The 15308-nt window shown below is 38.7% G+C and overlaps 1 protein-coding gene across 3 annotated transcripts in view; it reads left to right on the top strand.

Annotated features, from left to right (window-relative positions):
- LOC128644033 (disintegrin and metalloproteinase domain-containing protein 10-like) overlaps positions 1-15308 on the top strand; it is a 158642-nt gene that overhangs the window by 94347 nt on the left and 48987 nt on the right. For all 3 annotated transcript variants that reach the window (XM_053696795.1, XM_053696796.1, XM_053696797.1), the window contains one exon: positions 10809-10953. In XM_053696795.1, coding sequence (XP_053552770.1) covers positions 10809-10953 — 145 coding nt within the window. The remainder of the gene's footprint in view (positions 1-10808; positions 10954-15308) is intronic.

The following is a 15308-nucleotide window of genomic DNA, read 5'->3' as shown; positions in this document are numbered from 1 at the left end:
AAGAGAAAAAAAAAAAAAAACAGAAAAAAAAACAGCACAATACACCAATTAATACATGAGAGTATGGGACAGTCCTTAACTGGAGATCCGACGTTATGTCTTCATAAGTACAGTGGGTGTTAGACCACAGTAGGTAAGGCACCTTCAAACACAAGCGTATCGTTATAGTCTCTCACCATGTCAATAATTGTTCAAATGCCCATAGGTCCTGCCTGTAGCGTCCGCTTAGCCTGTCTGCATGCGGGTAAAGCCATCTGCCTCCAAGCGAGGCCAAACAGTGCAGAGATCGCTAGGGGAGTATAGGTAGAGAGTCCGGTACATCAGAGGGCTCAGGCAGCGTTCCCCGCCGAGTGGCCGTAAGAAGCTCACAAGTGTAGTGACAGGGGGAAGTGTGCTTGATAGCATGTGGGCGCTGCAGAATTCCTCCGTTCCCTTCTCAATGTGCGAGTGATCAAGTTTTATTTCTTCCCACCAGCGGAAATCACCTGCGGCGGCAGAGGGTGAGTAAATGTCCACTCTGAGGATCACCCCCGCCGGTACCGGCAAAGTAGGGCGCGTCTGGGGATCCGCAGGCGATGTGGTACACTGTGCCTCTCTTACTCCACCATCCTCCTCCGTGTCTGTATTATAATGTGTTCGCGCCTCTTGCATTGTGACCAGAAAGGCATCAAGTCTCTCACACAGCCGCCTCCCATGTTCTTCCAGTAGTTTTCTCAAATCCGTGTACAGCATTTGGGTCTCCATGCAGGATTGTAGCACACAATCCCCCAAGATGGCGCCTCAATATGTGACAGACACTTATCAGATTAGTACTGTGCTCAGCAAGACTCAGTCGTCTTCTTATACAATTACCCGTTAGACACAACACTTGTGTTCGGGGTTTATATACTTAATAGGGCTATTTTAGTCAAAAAGGGATAAAGGATGCACCGGCAGTCGATCAGGTGTGTTAAGAAAGATTTATTGGAAGAAAATATAAAAGTTCATAAATGGACAATACTTTCTAGGACAAGTGTGAGGGGTTTGTTCCACCCCAAGGACTGCTTGCTGATGCGTTTCGGCTCCACAGGCCGTAATCGTAGCTGCAGTCACTTGCTCCAATGGTCCTTAAGTACCATTTGGAGCCAGCTAATAGGTTAAAATCAGTTACACCCTTTTTTACCTGTGGTGGAACAAATACTACCCTTAAAGTCTGTATTTGACAAATATGGACATAATTAGACAATATGTATATGTACATACAAAAATCTTAATACTGTATGACTCACAAAATTTCATGTTATAAATTGCCCATTTGCCCACATTAACATAATAAAGTTTGTACAGTTGATTGCAAGTATAAATACATCCCAGTACATTTCAAGATATCACAGTCAAATGAAAAAGCTTCACTGAAATCACATTATGTGTAATTAAACTAAACTAGAAAAATTGATTGATATAATCCCTAATTAATGTGAAAACATATATACAGGAGTCAATCTAATCTAGATAAATTTAAAAACAACTTGAAAATATGTTTCATTTAGCTGCAACATTGCTTCTAACCCAGTAATTTACAAAATATGAAGTCATAATAGATAGCTATCTATACACAGTGGGCTAATGCAAATTAGCAACAAGATCTATATCTAAGGAGAGCTCTCAAACATCTATAATTTGTATTATGTATTAAAATGTATGTTAGGTGGAGTGAATACCATAACCCAAAAACTTTTTTTACTCCCAAAAATTAATAAGGTCAAACTCCGAATTAAGACCATGGGGAACTCTGGTTTTGAGCCTATGTATCCAGTATGCTTCCCTTTTTTAAGCTGATGGGCATGTTACTGGAATTTAAAACTAAATTGTTGTTCATAACTTCCAATGAAATGTATTGATGATACTACTGGCTGTATTGTGTTATAAATGTAACACCTTCAAATCTGGTTTTGTTTTTTTCTTTCACTTTCAACAATTCTCTCCTATCCATCCCTGAAATTCTGTCTTTGGACATTGTAATTTCCTTCCGTTTATATCCCCTTTTCAGAAATCTCTCCTCCAGGTCCACAGCCTGACTTTTAAATTCTGCATCCAAGGAGCAGTTTCTTTTCAGTCGTATGAACTGCCCATTTAAGACAGACTTAAATACCCTTTTAGGGTGACTACTGTGGGCGTGGAGAAGAGTATTCCCCGCTATGGGTTTCCTGTATATTTTTGTTACAATTTGTCCTTGGTCCGTACCTGATAAATTCACATCCAAATAGTTAATATTATCTGTGTTAAACTCGTGTGTAAACTTGATGCCTAAATCATTGGTATTTAAAACCTTGACAAAATCAGTGGCCTCAGTCTCACTACCCCTCCAGATGACCAACAGGTCATCTATATATCGTTTATAATATACAATTTTCTTCCTCCAGTGCCCATCAATTGCATAGACGTGGGACAGCTCCCACCAACCCAGAAATAGGTTGGCATAGGAGGGGGCAAACTTTGCCCCCATAGCTGTCCCACATCTCTGCAAGTAATGGACACCTTCAAAAAGAAACATATTATGGGTGAGTAAAAATTGAGTGATGCGTAGTATATATAAACGAAATCCCTGATCATACGTGGTATACCTTTCCAAGAAAAAGCTTAATGCTTCCAAACCCTTGCTGTGAGGGATGGACGAGTACAGTGAGGTGACATCTATTGTGAGCCACCCATATTCCTTTTCCCACTGTATCTCATCCATCTCCACCAACAACTGTTTAGTATCATAAAGATAACTGGGCATTTCCTTCACCAATGGTTGTAGGATTTCGTCCAACCATTGGGATAATGGTTCTATTAAAGAACCTATCCCACTAATGATGGGTCTGCCCTTGACTTCCACTAAGGATTTGTGAACCTTGGGTAAAAAATTAAATATCGGTATTATCGGATATGTGACTGTAAGGAAAGAACTAGTGTGTTCATCTATGAAACCAGCTTCATAGCCTTCATCTATCAGATGACTAAGTTCATACTTAAAACAACTGGTAGGGTTAAATTCCAGAGTTTGATATTGTGTATGGTCTGTGAGCTGTCGTAATGATTCCTGGACAAAAAATTATTTGTCCATTACCACCACAGACCCCCCCTTATCATCAGAGCGTATAACCAACTTCTTGTTATTTTGCAAATTTTTGAGTGAAACAGATTCAGATTTGGTTAAGTTGGAGTACTTTGTCGCCTCGACTGTATATGACAATTTGGTTAAATCTGATTCCACCCTTTTCTGGAATTTTTCCAAAATATTTCCCCTCGATTGAATGGGGTAAAATTTGGAAGGCTTAGATATGGAAGGGCCTTTCTCAATGTATATGATGTCTTGTTGGTTGACTACTGTTGAACCCTCTTCAAATAGAGCTTCTAAGGACTGTACATCACTTTGTTCTTGAAAAGTCAAAGGCATGTGTGTTGTGGTAGGTAGTGTGTCCCTACTAATGACATCTGACTGAAATGTATCTGGATGTGTGTTGAAATGTTTTTTAATAGTGAGATTTCTAATTAACTTATTCACATCAACAAGTGTCTGGAAAAGGTTGAAGTTTTCAGCTGGAACAAAGTTTAAACCATAGCTCAAAACCTTTAAATCCACATCACTTAGTTCCTGTGAAGATAAGTTAATTACAGAGTTTAATTGTATTTTGTTTGGGACCTCCCCCGTCGAGGTGGTAGTCCCTGCTCTTTCAATATTCCCTTTTCTGGTCTTATTCCTCCCCTCCTTCTGATTCTTTTTGGGGTCTGGAAAAAATCTGAGCTAATTCTGAGCAAGCTGCCCCTCTTAAATCCCCATTCACTGGATCATTACTAGCTTGTGGGCTGTGTTTGGACTGTGTGTCCCTACTCGTAGTGGCCAAATTTTGTTCTGATGCTGGCTCTGTCTCAGTTTCATCTCCTGAGGTTGAATATTCCCCTGAAGATTCTACCTCGCTGTCATTAAAGGTCACTTTTTAAGATTTGTTATTCTTGTTCCTATTTTTATTTTTGATATTGTTTTTCTTATTCTCTTTAGGGAACCTTTTTTGATCATTCTCTTTCTTATAAAAGGACCTTTGTTTTTTATTCCAAATATATACCTTGTTTGTTTCATAATCCACAGAATCTCTCAAAAACTTATCATGTTTTATATCCATGATCAAAGATTTTGTTTTTGACACAGATTCCCGGAGAATACAATCAAACTTGCTGAATAACAATTCTTGGCTACGTGAATGTAACTCTAATTGCAAAACATCAATTTCATTGGAAGTTATGGACAACAATTTAGTTTTAAATTCCAGTAACATGCCCATCAGCTTAAAAAAGGGAAGCATACTGGATACATAGGCTCAAAACCAGAGTTCCCCATGGTCTTAATTCGGAGTTTGACCTTATTAATTTTTGGGAGTAAAAAAAGTTTTTGGGTTATGGTATTCACTCCACCTAACATACATTTTAATACATAATACAAATTATAGATGTTTGAGAGCTCTCCTTAGATATAGATCTTGATCTTGTTGCTAATTTGCATTAGCCCACTGTGTATAGATAGCTATCTATTATGACTTCATATTTTGTAAATTACTGGGTTAGAAGCAATGTTGCAGCTAAATGAAACATATTTTCAAGTTGTTTTTAAATTTATCTAGATTAGATTGACTCCTGTATATATGTTTTCACATTAATTAGGGATTATATCAATCAATTTTTCTAGTTTAGTTTAATTACACATAATGTGATTTCAGTGAAGCTTTTTCATTTGACTGTGATATCTTGAAATGTACTGGGATGTATTTATACTTGCAATCAACTGTACAAACTTTATTATGTTAATGTGGGCAAATGGGCAATTTATAACATGAAATTTTGTGAGTCATACAGTATTAAGATTTTTGTATGTACATATACATATTGTCTAATTATGTCCATATTTGTCAAATACAGACTTTAAGGGTAGTATTTGTTCCACCACAGGTAAAAAAGGGTGTAACTGATTTTAACCTATTAGCTGGCTCCAAATGGTACTTAAGGACCATTGGAGCAAGTGACTGCAGCTACGATTACGGCCTGTGGAGCCGAAACGCGTCAGCAAGCAGTCCTTGGGGTGGAACAAACCCCTCACACTTGTCCTAGAAAGTATTGTACATTTATGAACTTTTAAATTTTCTTCCAATAAATCTTTCTTAACATGCCTGATCGACTGCCGGTGCATCCTTTATCCCTTTTTGCCTATTGATTTATTGAAACGAAGGATTTGCACGGAGGTGAAGACGTTATTTCCTGGAAGCATAGTCCACTCACCTCTCGCGAGAACCGGAATGCCGGGGGAACTGATCCTGTGACGTCAGACGCCGAGATTCCCCGATACCAGGAAGACGGAGCGCAACCAAGCTGAGCAGTGTGATCTGCAGCCCACGTCCAAGAACATAACAGCGGACAGTGGTAAAGTATATAGCCGGAGAGCTCTGCAGGTATGGGGAGATAAGGCTGTGTCTACTGAGTACGTCATCTTTTGATCCCTGAAGCGCAGGTGAGTGGTGAAGGAGCGGACTAAGTCAGCTTTGTTACACCGAGTATATTTTGTGATATCGGTGATTATTTACTGAGACATATGTATGCATAGAGACTTTTTGGGGAGTATTTGGTGCTGGTAACATTTACACTTTCCTTCAGGGCTATTTTAGTGACTGCATACCCGGAGCTCTCAGACTACGCGGCCATCTTGGTTGCTGGGTAACTCCGCCCCCCAATTTTTTTCTTTTTGATGATTCAGACAGAGCATGCAATTTTTAGCAACGTTCTAATTTACTCCTATTATCACATTTTCTTCATTCTCTTGGTATCTTTATTTGAAAATCAAGAATTTACGTTTAGATGCATTGTTGGTGAACAACCTGGGTTGTTCTTGCTGATTGGTGGATAAATTCACCCACCAATAAACAGGTGCTGCCCAGGGTCTAAACCAAAAAATAGCTTAGATGCCTTCTTTTTCAAATAAAGATAGCAAGAGAACGAAGAAAATTTGATAATAGGAGTACATTAGAAAGTTGCTTAAAAATTGCATGCACTATCTGAATCACAAAAAAAAATTGGGTTCAGTGTCCCTTTAAGTATAAGAATCATGACAGTAAGGGAACAAATGGGAGGAGAATACATTGCAGTGAGTAGATAGCATAGAGGGAACCATACAGTTCTAACTCAAACAAACTGAAATATGTAAAACTTACAAAAAGAATCACAGCCCATGTTGTGCATACTTTAAGTGCAACTGAGCAGTGAAAATCATGGACACATAGAGTTTGCTTGCAAACATATTTAAAACTACACTTATTCTGCATTCAGATACTGTAGTTTAGGAGACAGCGTAATTCATTTTGAAATTCCCAGATTCAAACAATTTATACATTTTACCATTATATTTATATTTGCTTTTGAACAGCTTCCATTTTTGAGCTTTTTCTGTATAGGAGGGAAGGAATAAGTTATAAAATGGCAAAATCAGTCTATCTGGGAGACATAGAGGACCCAGCACACTGCTATTAGCATCACTTCTGAATTGTATATTTTACTGATTTCTGTTCTAAATTTTAAGATGTGACCTTTAGAGCTTTTTTATGTGATTTCAGAGTTAGAGTTAGAGTGAGAGTGCATACAATTGAATTGAAATAAAATAATTATGTAAAGTTTCATTATTCTGGATGAGACAATTCTGTGACGTTCACAGATCTTGAATGGGGGGCATGGAGCACTTAGAACTGTTGTCAGTGTGTTATTTGGGTAAATTAATATATATGGATTTTACTCTATGTGATAATCTTTAGTGTTTTATGTGATTTCAGAGTAAGAGTTCATGTGATTGGGAATGAACCTGAAATAAAATAAATATGAAAAGGCTCTTTATTCTGTGAGCTGCTATTGGATGAGAACAGTCTGTGATATTCACAGATTTTTAATGGGTGTTATAGAATGCCAATAGGAACTGTTTTCAGCATGTTATTTGTATAATTAACATCAATGGCCCTTAAAGGGACATTAAACACTAAATAAATGCTAAGTAGAATGATTAATTAAAAAAAAAGATTAGTCTGAGAATAACATGTAGATGTATTTATTAAAGTTTAATTAGCTGTTTACATATTGACAAGATAAGTGTAAAGTTTTAGTGTCTATAAATCAATAGGAGCTGCCATGTTGTAACTTAGGTTACCATTTCTGCTGTGGCCAATTAGGGACAGTTATGTCATGTAAAATGTAAAATAACTTTGTAATATATAAAGATTAATTCATCTATATATGAAGCTATTTTAAATATAAGTTTTGTACTGTGATGTCACACATCTTTGTATTACAGTTCTGAAGTCAGGATTTGACTCAAACCAGTTGCTATTTGAATACACATTACAGGCCAGGATGTCTTGCAATACACACTTCAAAAGAGCAATTGTTCTATGATCTTCTCAGATGAATATCTCTAACTTAAATTGCCCTGATATACATCCTAGCTGATCATAGACCCCTGCGGTGATGGAGACCCAGGTCTGCCTTGTATTTAGGATGGACAGCCTTCATTTCTCAAGTCTGTGTTAATTAATACACACTGACCTCAAAATACAACACAAGCGGCTAGATCACGAGTTTTGTCGGTAAGGCTGTGCGGTGCTAACAAGCCTTTTTTTCTTACCGCTCCCTTTAAACAACGCTGGTATTACGAGTTTTCTGCAAGCTGGCGTTAGCCTCAGAAAAGTGAGCGTTGAGCAAAATTTAGCTCCACATCTCACCTCGATATCAGCGTTGCATACGGTAGTGGTAAGCTGGCAAAATGTGCTCGTGCACGATTTCCCCATAGGAAACAATGGGGCTGAGTGGGCTGAAAAAAAAACTAACACCTGCAAAAAAGCAGCGTTCAGCTCCTAACGCAGCCCCATTGTTTCCTATGGGAAAATAAAAAATATGCCTACACCTAACACCCTAACATGAACCCCGAGTCTAAACACCCCTAATCTTATACTTATTAACCCCTAATCTGCCGCTCCGGACCCCGCCGCCACCTACATTATACTTATGAATCCCTAATCTGCTGCCCCCAACATCGCCGACACCTACATTATAGTTATTAACCCCTAATCTGCCCCCCCCAACGTCGTCGCAACTATATTAAATTTATTAACCCCTAATCTGCCACCGCCAACGTCGCCGCCACTATAATAAAGTTATTAACCCCTAAACCTAAGTCTAACCCTAACCCTAACCCCCCCTAACTTAAATATAATTTAAATTAAACGAAATTAATTTAACATATTTAAATAAATTAATCCTATTTAAAACTAAATACTTACCGATAAAATAAACCCTAAGCTAGCTACAATATAACTAATAGTTACATTGTATCTAGCTTAGGGTTTATTTTTATTTTACAGGCAACTTTGTATTTATTTTAACTAGGTACAATAGTTATTAAATAGTTATTAACTATTTAATAACTACCTAGCTAAAATAAGTACAAAATTACCTGTAAAATAAATCCTAACCTAAGTTACAATTACACCTAACACTACACTATCATTAAACTAATTACCTAAACTACCTACAATTAATTACAATTAAATTAAATAAACTAAATTACGAAAAAACACACTAAATTACAGAAAAAAAAGAATTACAAGAATTTTAAACTAATTACACCTAATCTAATCCCCCTAATAATAAAAAAAAAAATTAAACAATTTCCCTACCCTATACTAAATTACAAATAGCCCTTAAAAGGGCCTTTTGCGGGGCATTGCCCCAAAGTAATCAGCTCTTTTACCTGTAAAAAAAAGAATACAATACCCCCCCCAACATTACAACCGACCACTCACACACCCCTACTCTAAAACCCACCCAATCCCCCCTTAAAAAAACCTAACACTAACCCCCTGAAGATCACCCCACCTTGAGCCGTCTTCAGCCAGCCAGGCACAAGTGGTCCTCCTGAGGGTCCGAAGTCTTCATCCAATCGGGGCAGAAGAGGTCCTCCAGACGGCAGAAGGCTTCATCCAGGCGGCATCTTCTATCTTCATCCTTTCGGAGCGGAGCGGATCCATCTTCAATCCAGCCGACGCGGAGCCATCCTCTTCAAACGAAGTCCTAACGACGAATGAAGGTTCCTTTAAATGACGTCATCCAAGATGACGTCCCTTGAATTCCGATTGGCTGATAGAATCCTATCAGCCAATCGGAATTAAGGTAGGAAAAATCCAAATCGGATTGAAGTTCAATCTGATTGGCTGATCCAATCAGCCAATAGGATTGACCTCGCATTCTATTGGCTTATTGGAAGGATGAAGATAGAAGCTCCGCCGGGATGAAGATCGTTCAAGCGGGACTTCAAACACTGTAAATGGATCGTCGGGGGTTAGTGTTAGGTTTTTTAAGGGTTTTTTGGGTGTTTTTTTTTTAGATTAGGGTTTGGGCAGCAAAAGAGCTAAATCCCCTTTTTAAGGGCAATGCACATACAAATGCCCTTTTCAGGGCAATGGGTAGCTTAGGTTTTTTTAGATTTAGGTTTTTTATTTTGGGGGGATGGTTGGGTGGTGGGTTTTACTGTTGGGGGGTCTTTGTATTTTTTTTTACAGGTAAGAGCTAATATCTTTGGGGCAATGCCCAACAAAAGGCCCTTTTAAGGGCCATTGGTAGTTTATTGTAGGTTAGGTTTTTTTTTATTTTGGGTGGGCTTTTTTTATTTTGATAGGGCTATTAGATTAGGTGTAATTCTTTTTTATTTTTGACAATTTTGTTTGTTATTTTCCGTAATTTAGTATTTGTTATTTTTTGTAATTTAGTCTTTTTTTGTAATTAGATACTTTGTAATTTTTAGAGTAGTGTTAGAATTTTTTTAATGTGTAGTTTAGTTTATTTAATTGGTAGTAAGTTTAATTTTAGTGTAATAATTATATTAGTTTAATTGTTAGTTTAAACTTAGTTTTTTTAATTTGACAGGTAAGTTTAAATTTAATTTAAGCTAGGGAAATTGCAATTTTAATATAACGTTAGGGAGGCGTTAGGTTTAGGGGTTACTAGTTTAATTTAGTTTATTGCGATATGGGGGGCTTTCGGGTTTAGGGGTTAATACTTTAATTTATTATATTTCGTTGTGGGGGCTTTCGGTTTAGGGGTTAATAGGTTTATTATAGTGGAGCGATGTGGGCTGACAGCAGATTAGGGGTTAATAATATTTAAATAGTGTTTGCGATGCAGGAGGGTGGCGGTTTAGGGGTTAAAACTTTAGTATAGTGGTGACGATGTCGGGGAGCGGCGGAATAGGGGTTAATAAATGTTATTAGTGGCGGCGATGTCGGGAGCGTCAGATTAGGGGTTAATAAATTTATTATAGTGTTTGCGATGCGGGAGGGCCTCGGTTTAGGGGTTAATAGGTAGTTTATGGGTTTTAGTGTACTTTTTAACACTTTAGTTATGAGTTTTATGTTACAGCTTTGTAGTGTAAAACTCATAACTACTGACTTTAGATGCCGTTATGGATCTTGTCGTTTTAGAGTGTAACGCTCGCTTTTTAGCCTCCCAGAAAAACTTGTAATACCAGCGCTATGGGAATTCCCCAATTAAAAAACATAATTTTTTCGAGTGCGGTACTGAAGTTGCATTACATGCTAAAAGGCTTGCTGTACACCTATACCGACAAGACTCGTAATGCCTGTGTTAGGTAAAATGATGCGTTATGGCCCTAAACATTGCTATTTGAGTCATAACGCTCAACTCGTAATCTAGATGTGTATTAACAGGGGCCTTTACATTCTGTTTTTCTACGTTTTTGTTTTTAGAGAGTGGTCTTCCAATTTGTGGAAATCGAATAGTAGAGAGTGGAGAGGAATGTGATGTAGGTTTAAAGGATAATGACGCCTGCTGCTATGGCGCCAATGCATCACCCGAATTACAGTGCAGATTAAGGCCTGGGAAACAGTGCAGGTAAGTACTTGTATATTTTCACTAAGCTTTTTCAGAACAAGCACTCACTGGCCTAGATTAATTAAAAGTCTCTGAGACATCAAACTATTAGCTCATAATCCCCATAAGGAAATCAGGGTTGAATATTATGTTTTCTTCTAGCTGCATCATGCTGCTCTACAAATTATTGGGATTTAATGGTGCATCTTGCAGGGGATTGTGAGATTTAATACAGAGGAACCCAGCTCTGACACATGGTCTGTCCATAAAGTTAATATATATCATACATCAGCAACAAGTTAATGGGGGCAAAGCTTATTCTGAGTAAGGAAAATATATGGGGAGAGGGTCAGATGTTTCATGGGTGGAGTAATCATGGGTAGATGTCCTATTGTTCCTTGAGCAGAGCTGGATGGTCTGGGGTTGTAACTTGATGTTAGGGGTGTGGCTATGTAGTATGGCAGTATGACTGGGGTCATAATAATTTGCATACAAAGAGAGAAGCGCTCTACCAGGAACGAACAACAGCTCAGTGGCTTGTTCTATGGCGATTTACCACCCGGAAGCAGCCTCTTTTAGACCAGTGTGCTTTTCACAGAAGAAAACTTTCCTGAAGTATATCAGTCTGATCCCGCCAAGTAAGGTCAGTCCAGCCCCGAAATACCAGGCAATTCTCCTCTGAACAAGGAACATGACAACCCCAGACGATCGTATGACTGGGGGTCATAGCAATGCTGGGGGTAAGAGCAATGCTGGGAGATAGGGTGTGGCTATGTGGTCTGGGGCCTCACTATGTACTTTTTTGGTGTGGCGAGGTGAAAGGAACAGCAAAAGGGAGGGGCTATTTTCTCCCTTCCTCTCACCTCACCACAACAGGGGTACAATGTTTCAGGTTCAGATGAATTTGCACTTCTGTAGAACTAACACTGCTGGTAATATATTGATTTATATTGATTTAGTTAAATCAAATTATTAGTTAAAATATTTTGACTGAAGCTGAGACAAATCAGTGAGTTTTACAAATGTAAAGCACTTTATACAGCCCAATATGACACTTCAAGGCTTATTTTACACAACAAGGAATGCATTATATTAACATCCCTACAGTCCTGCTACACATAAAATACACAATATAAAGTCTAAAATGAATAGCAATCTTGTGCCATTGCAATAAAGTACTCAATAAAATTAAACATTTTAATCACTTTTTGTATTTTATGCATAGCAGAATAATTAAGAATAGTTGCATAAACATTACTCATTCCCCTGGACTAACAAACTCCTCCCACAAGATGACCTCCTTGTTCCAACAGCTTAAAGTGACACTAAAATCAAAATGAAACATTCATTATTCAGATAGAGTATGTCATATAAAAAAACAACAACTTTACAGTACACTTCCATTATTAAATCTTGCACAGTTCAGCTCCCACTGAGCACGTACAAAAGTTTACAGCGTATATGTATGTGAGTCTGTGATTGGGTGATGGCTGTCACATGATACGGGGTTAGGCTACGTAAGAAATTTTTAAACTTGTTTAAAAAAAACCCTGCTTTTTATTTGAAATGCTGTTGCATTGTCTTTTTATTATGTATTTGTTGGTCATGCAATTCTACTGTATTTAATGGTCCTTTAACTGTCAACCTTAAGACACTATGCGCTATGGGTCAGATTGTGAGTGGCACGCTGTTTCACACAAGCGATATCAGGTTTATCGCAGCTGTCGGAAGAAGTGCTCGTATTACAAGTTGAAAGTAAATGTGAACCCGTGATTTACACTAGAATCATTACTGCAACCTCAGAGCTCTGGTTAAATGTTACGCAAGACAAAAATGTGTCCCAAAACAAATCAAAATACATTTAACAGTACAGTCACACTCATAATAACACTATCTGATAAAAAATATTTTTTTAAAAATAGGGCATACAAAAGATATAAGGGCTCAATAATTTGAGGTATCAGGTGTCTACAAAGGGATTTAACAAAGAGATATATACATATAGATGTCTAATATATACATGTATATATATGTGTACATACAGTATGCATTTATATATTTACAGACACATATACACATATAAACACATACATATATATATATATATATATATATATATATATATATATATATATATATATATATATATATAAAACATACACATTTATAAGTGCATTGGAGTCCTTTGCAGTCAAGTAGATGGAAACATGTAAAAGCATATTTATGCAATATTCATATTTAATAAAGTGTTACACTGTGCATTTACTGTAAATATTTCAATGTTCCTATATATATCTATATATATATATATATATATATATATATATATATATATATTGTTATTTATTATTATTATTATTATCGGTTATTTGTAGAGCGCCAACAGATTCCGCAGCGCTATAAACAAAGGGGGAGTACAACAAAACAATTATAGGGTAGAGGGCCCTGCCAATAGTTGCACTGTTGTAGTCAGCTCTTAAGAAGGTGATCTACTAACAGCTGGACTATTAGGCTTACATGCTAAGAGGGTTCAGGGGATTGCAGTGGAGGAGAGGAACTTGTATTAGGAAAGGTTAGCGTAGGTTGTATGCGTCCCTGAACAGAAGAGTTTTTAGGGAGCACTTGAAGCTTTTAAAACTTGAAGAGAGTCTTGTGGAGCGAGGCAGAGAGTTCCATAAGATGGGAGCCAGTCTGGAGAAGTCCTGTAAACGGGAGTGTGATGAGGTGACAAGAGAGGAGGAGAGTAGGAGGTCATGAGAAGAGCGAAGGGGACGGGAGGAAGAGTATCTGGAGACAAGGTCGGAGATGTAGGGGGGAGCAGTGCAGTTGAGGGCTTTGTATGTCAGAGTGAGAGTTTTGTGTTTGATCCTAGAGGCAAGAGGAAGCCAGTGAAGGGATTGGCAGAGAGGCGCAGCAGATGAAGAGCGACGTGTAAGGAAGATGAGTCTGGCAGAGGCATTCATTATGGATTGTAAAGGAGCTAGGCGGCAGGTGGGGAGACCAGAGAGGACAGAGTTGCAGTAATCAAGGCGGGAAAGAATGAGAGAGTGGATTAAAATCTTAGTTGTGTCTTGTGTAAGGAAGTGTCTAATTTTAGAGATGTTTTTAAGGTGGAAGCGGCAGGCTTTAGCCAATGACTGAATGTGAGGAGTGAAGGAAAGATCTGAGTCGAATGTGATCCCGAGACATCGGGCGTGCGGGGTAGGGGTAATGATGGAGTTGTCGACAGTTATAGAGATATTGGGGGTGGAGATTTTGGAAGAAGGGGGGGAAATGAGGAGCTCAGTTTTGGAGAGATTTAGCTTGAGGTAGTGAGAGGACATCCAGGAAGAGATGTGAGAAAGACAGTTAGTGACACGGGTTAGCAAGGAAGGAGATAGTTCTGGTGCAGAGAAGTAGATTTGGGTGTCATCGGCGTACAAATGATATTGGAAACCATGGGACTTAATTAGGGAACCTAGTGATGATGTGTAGATTGAGAAGAGAAGGGGACCGAGGACGGAGCCTTGTGGTACTCCGACAGAAAGTGGTGATGGGGCGGAGGAGGCCCCAGCGAAGGCTACACTGAAGGTACGGTTTGACAGATAGGAAGAGAGCCACGAAAGGGCTGTGTCACAGATGCTGAAGGATTGGAGGGTTTGGAGCAGAAGAGGATGGTCGACAGTGTCAAAGGCTGCGGACAGATCAAGGAGGATAAGCAGAGAGAAGTGGCCTTTTGATTTAGCTGTAAGTAGGTCGTTGGTGACCTTAACAATAGCTGTCTCTGTGGAGTGATAGGGACGAAATCCAGATTGCAGCGGGTCAAGAAGGGAGTTTAACATAAGGAAATGGGATAGGCGTGCATATACTAGTTTTTCGAGAAGCTTAGAAGCAAGAGGGAGGAGGGAAATTGGGCGGTAGTTGGATGGGGAGGTAGGATCAAGGGAAGGTTTTTTGAGGATAGGTGTGACCAGCGCATGTTTCATTGATGAGGGAAATGTACCAGTGCTTAGGGAGAGGTTGAAAGTGTGTGTTAGTATAGGGGTAAGGGTAGCAGAGAGAGAGGGGAGCAGCTGTGAGGGGATAGGGTCAAGGGGACAGGTAGTGAGGTGAGAGCGCAGTATAAGTGCTGAAACTTCGTCCTCAGTAACAGGGGAGAATGAACTAAGTTTCAGGTTATGAGGGTTGTGGGTGAGTGGGAGTATTTGAGGGGGGGAGAGAATGGAATTGTGTTGGGAGCTGATTTCATGTCTGATGGAGTCAATTTTGTTAATGAAGTGACTGGCAAAGTCGTGGGCTGACAGAGAAGTTGTATTAGGAAGTGGGGGAGGGCGGAGGAGAGTATTGAAAGTGGAGAACAGACGTTTTGGGTTTGAAGAAAAATTTTACAAAAATTT

Source organism: Bombina bombina, unplaced genomic scaffold (assembly GCF_027579735.1).
Source record: "Bombina bombina isolate aBomBom1 unplaced genomic scaffold, aBomBom1.pri scaffold_656, whole genome shotgun sequence".
In the NCBI taxonomy this organism is placed as follows: domain Eukaryota; kingdom Metazoa; phylum Chordata; class Amphibia; order Anura; family Bombinatoridae; genus Bombina; species Bombina bombina.
Note: the sequence above shows the minus strand (reverse complement) of the source record. Positions and strands in the feature narration are given on the sequence as shown.